This window comes from Amaranthus tricolor, chromosome 16 (assembly GCF_026212465.1).
Source record: "Amaranthus tricolor cultivar Red isolate AtriRed21 chromosome 16, ASM2621246v1, whole genome shotgun sequence".
NCBI classification, from domain to species: domain Eukaryota; kingdom Viridiplantae; phylum Streptophyta; class Magnoliopsida; order Caryophyllales; family Amaranthaceae; genus Amaranthus; species Amaranthus tricolor.
In genome coordinates this window covers 17,633,057-17,638,151 of record NC_080062.1, presented here as the reverse complement: position 1 = coordinate 17,638,151, position 5,095 = coordinate 17,633,057, and the positions used below count along the sequence as shown (strand labels likewise).

Here is a 5,095-nt window from a genome sequence, read left to right as displayed (position 1 = left end):
TCGTCCACGTATACCTCCAAGTTTCGGCCTATCTGAGATTGGAAGACCTTATTAACCATCCTTTGATAAGTGGCTCTAGCATTTTTTAACCCGAAGGGCATGACTTTGTAGCAGTATACTCCGACATTTGTGATGAATGCCGTGTTTGGCTGGTCTTCTGTGGCTAATGGGATCTGATGGTAACCCACATTAGCATCCATGAATCTTAATAGGGCGTGGCCGGCCGTAGAATCTACCAAACGATCTATCTTGGGCAGAGGATAATCGTCTTTCGGGCATGCCTTATTTAGATCTGTAAAATCAACGCACATCCTCCACTTCCCATTTGATTTTTTGACGAGAACTACGTTGGAGAGCCAATCGGAGTATTTGCACTCCCTGATAAATCCTGCTTTCAACAAATTTTCTACTTCTGTTTTGGCAGCCTCTATTCTCTCTTTCCCCTGATGTCTTAGCTTTTGCTTCATGGGTTTGTAGCCTGGTTTTATGTCAAGTTTGTGGCACATGACATTTGTAGGTATGCCAGGCATTTCTTCCATGGAAAAAGCGAAGATATCGCGGAAATCAGCGATGATGGCCATGATATCCCGCTTGACCGCATTTGGGAGATCTTTCCCTATCTTAATGTGTTTTCCTTCGAACATGTCTACCTCGTATCGTTCTACTGGTGAGGCCTTTCGTGCGTGTTAGGGTTCTCCAGATACACGCTCATGACAGTTGGGTAATCTTCTTCCCTCTTTCTTTTGGAGGGGGTGACGGAAGCTCCTCGCTTTAAGGTATTAATGAGGCATTGGCGCGCCGTCACCTGATCCCCTTTGAGGATACCGACTTGTCCGTCATTTTGCTCAAATTGTAACAAGAATTGATGAGGAAAGATTGCGGCTTTGATCTTGTTGATAAGTGGGAGCCCCATGATGGCATTGTAGGGGAATGTCAGATCTACTACCGTGAATCGTATGGGCATTGTTCTGCTTCCACTTTTTTTCCCTACCCGCAGGGGAAGTATGATTGTTCCCAGTGGAATGACCTGAGTTCCTCCAAACCCGATCAAGCGTTTATCGAAGGGTTGCAAGTGCTTTTCTTCGAACTTCATTTTTCTCAAGCATTCCATCGTTATAAGATCAGCCATGCTTCAGGTGTCTACCAGTACCCTCTTGACTTTCATTTGCCCAATCTTGAGAGTAACCACTAGAGGATCAGTGTGTGGTTGCTGCAGCGGTTCGGAGGTAGTAGCATCGAATTTCATGTTTGGTCCGCTTGTTGTGGTTTTTGGAGATCCTTTTAGGAGAGTATGGACGTTATCTCTTGCGGCGCGGATGGTAGGGTATTCTTCGGTGTAACCGCCGAAAATCATGTTGATGGTTCCCTGCGTGTTGGAACTTTCGCGCCTGGCCTCGTTCCTTTTGGGGGATCTGCGTCTTTGATTCCAAGTCCTCCTTTCCGCTTCTCCTCTTACGTCATAGTCCTTCTGGTTGATGAACCTCGACAGCTTTCCCTCGCCGGCCAACTGATGTAGGATACGTTTAAGTTCGCGGCATTGGGCCAAAGCGTGGCCATGTTCTTTGTGGTAATCACACCACATTGTAGTTGTGGCGATCAGAAAGGGTGGTGGTAGGAGGCGGAGTTGGCAACTCGCCCCGAATAGCGAAGAATATTTCTCTTCTGTTGCGGTTGAACATTGGGTCGTTCCCTCCGTCGAGCAAATTTTGCGTCCTGACTTCTCCTTTTGTGACATAGACGTGTCTGGATCGTGGAGGTCCCATCTCCGAGAAAGGTTCAGGACGACGCGGCATGTAATTTCGGTCTCTTCTTGACGAATGTTCTTCTCTATTCCTTGAGGAATGATTAGAGGATAATGGATCTTTCTTTTCTGACTTCCGTTTTTTTGGGTCATGTGCCTGACATATCTCGGAGGCCGTGACGCAACTTTGACATTGCTTCATGGCCTCTGCGTATGTCTTCACTTGACTCTCGACCAATTGAAACTTCAGCCTTTGAGCGTTCATTCCGTTGATCAAGGTGTTCAATGCGACCGATTCTTCCAAGTCGGTTACTTCAAGCACTACTTCATGGAATTTCTTCAAATATGACGATATGGATTCCCCTTCCAATTGCGTTATGCTGAGCAAGTGAAAGTTTGATTTCTCCTGCCTTTTGGATGCTACAAAGTGACCCAGAAATTTTCCTTCTAGTTGGGCGAAATTGTGGATGCTTCCCCCTGGAAGGGAGGTATACCATGTCAATGCTACTCCTATGAGAGTAGTTGGGAAGAATTTGCACCACAATGCTGGGTTGGTGGTGTATAGCAGCATCAAATTTTTATAGGCCATCAAGTGTTCCTGGGGGCAGAACGTGCCATCGAAGGCTGTCATGTTTGGGATTTTAATTTTTTCCGGGTTGGGAGTATTCAGTATACCCGGAGCCAACGGAGAGTTTATTGGCATGGAGTCTTCGAGAAGATTTTTCTTGCCAACTTCATTCCGCGGCATAGTGATGGGGCTGGTGGGATGGCTGGATCCCGTGAGTTGCACTTTTTTCCTTTCTTCCCTTCTTTTGTCCACCAATGATTGGACGCTTTCGGATGCCTTCTGCCTCTTGCTTTCTAGGTAAGTACGAGCGTCTCTACAGGCGGTTTTAGATTCGTCATCTCGAGGGTCACTTCTGTTAAGATTTGTATGGGTCCTTGATCTCTCCCGCCTTTTCTTATTGCGTTTACTGGAATATGACATCCTCGGATTCCCATGCTGAGATTCGTGGGATTTCGGTATCTCATTATGGGGTTCGATTCGTTCCTGCAGATTCTTTATTTGGTCCGCCATGTCCTCAAATACTTGTTGTTGAGCAGTGTTATTATGTATGACGGCGCGGACTTGTTCGGAGAAGGCGGCAGTGAGGTTTCGTGCTAGGATGTCCAGATCACGGCGAGTCACGGCTTGGTTGTTAGCGTGGCCCGCTGAAGTGTCTGTATCTGTGCTATGCACGGTAGCGGTTTGAGTTGGATTCCTCTTGCGAGCCATGACTTTTTATTGAATCCCCACAGACGGCGCCAAACTGTTTCGGTGATGAAATGAGGAAGTGCAAGACACTTGAAATACTGGAAGTTGAAGCGTTGTCAAGAACGGCGATTCGTGGAAGGAAGTGACTTGAATTCCTGCAACATAACACGTTAGCCTTATCCGGGGGGTGATCTCCCGGAAAACCCCTCCGACGCTCAAGTTAGAACGGAGATGTGAGATTAATGAATAAACGATTATAGATTGAATGCAGGAACAGAGATATCGGGGTTGAGATTGCTTGTATTTAGGTAGGAGTATGAGTAAGGATATTAGAAGGGTTATTCTCTGATGATCCTTTCCCTTGATGCTGACTGCCTCTATTTATAATGATGGAGAGGAAGTTATTCTCTGGGAGAAGGTAGGTTATCAGGGATAATGGTGGACAGTTACCAGCATAAAAGATGGGAAAGCATGATGGTGAGGAGTGTGGGGTAGTTATCAGAGGGAACTTAGGTCATTTGGAAATTACTTACCAAAGGGAAGTTATGGTATTTGGAGGTTACTAGCTCATGGGCAAATCATGGAGGTTGGGGAATTCAGAAAAAGCCCACTGACCAAAAGTCAAGGTCAACCCAAAAGGTCAAAGGGTATTAAGGTAATATGACATTAATAATTTAAATAAATGTATTAGTTAAATAAATGTTACCATGACAGACTTAATAATTACCAGTTTCACTAAATTCCTATCACAAGGAAATTAGAACGAAATCTGAAAACATAAGTGGAAGAAGAAAATTGAAATTTACAATCGAGGATTGCAAGTTCTCTATGTAAAGTACTAGAGAGGATAAGAATATCAAAAATCACATGTATATTCCATATATATCTCATGTAAAAAATAACTTACACATGTCTTCTATATTTATGGAAAAGCATACAACCATCCATGAAGTAATATCTCACTTCATGAACCACAACATCGATTCATGAATCAATGTCGATAGTAAATCAATCCATCCCAATTATTCAATTAATATAATCATATAAAACCGAATAAAACGAACATTGCAAAAACCAGCGCGAAAGTCGCGAGCCGCGACTTGATCAATTTCCAAAACAGAAACTTTGTCTTAAAATCTCGTGATCCGCGAGTGTTTTCGCGGTATGCAAAAATTCTTTTGAATAAAACAACAATTTTGCAAAATTGTAATATTTAACTTAATTAATAAATTAATTTATTTATTTGATTTAATTAATTATCATTTCCGATGACCATTTTACGGTCTAAATCACAACAATCCTCCACCATTTAGAGTGTATAATCCTCTTCCTCTTTCGTGATCCATAATCTCCAACCCATCTTATGCATCAATGCTAATGTTCTTATGAATTGAATTGACATCTAGTTCCACACATCTTTACAATCGATCATATCCCCTAATGTCCTTACGGATTGAATTAAACAGATATATCCAACCAATTGAAAGAGTAGTACACATGAAATAATTCATTAAACTCACATATGTGACACCTTAAAGGCCATACGCCCATATCTATTCATAAGTCCATTGAACTCATAATTAAGTATGTACCTTGATTTCGTTGAGGCGGCCAAACCCAGAACTTACATAGGTAGCTCTCTTGGTTACCATGCTTTCGTAAATAAAGCATTCAATCTATAGATCTTCAAAACTCTAGAAACTGGAGACCTCGAGGGACTACTCTACTGCCTCGTTTTTAACATCACGAACAAAGCAACTAAAGGGTCGCTTCTCAACAACTGATAAGCAATCAATCCACATTGAATTCAAGACTAGATGTTTCTTCTAGCGTCGACTTGGGTTTCACTCATGGTGTTGAAGAATGGGCATGTACCAATTTGATTAAACCTTTGTCTAACTTTGAACTTTGTTCACATAGTCAAGAATTGTGATCCCTTTTTTGATAAGCCCTAATTTTCAGCTTTGCTTTAATTAGATATCATAGCATTATCAAAGTTACACTCGACTATCAATACTTTATACAAGCCACTTGTCAATCACAATAGATTGTTTTGTGCACAACTTTGGCTTAAACATCACAAAGATGATAAACTATAC

The 5,095-nt window shown here is 42.4% G+C and overlaps 2 protein-coding genes across 2 annotated transcripts; both read right to left on the bottom strand.

The window, feature by feature from the left end:
• Positions 1–661: 661 nt before the first annotated feature.
• On the bottom strand, positions 662–1,129 carry LOC130802583 (uncharacterized). The gene has a single exon (XM_057666594.1). It carries the CDS (start codon positions 1,127–1,129, stop codon positions 662–664), a length of 468 nt encoding a protein of 155 aa, XP_057522577.1.
• A 3-nt stretch (positions 1,130–1,132) lies between these two features.
• LOC130802581 (uncharacterized) lies at positions 1,133–2,819 on the bottom strand. The gene is made up of 2 exons (XM_057666593.1): positions 1,578–2,819; positions 1,133–1,507 (listed from the first exon to the last, which is right to left on the bottom strand). The coding sequence occupies exons 1-2, from the start codon at positions 2,817–2,819 to the stop codon at positions 1,133–1,135; spliced, it is 1,617 nt and encodes a 538-aa protein (XP_057522576.1).
• Positions 2,820–5,095: the final 2,276 nt, after the last annotated feature.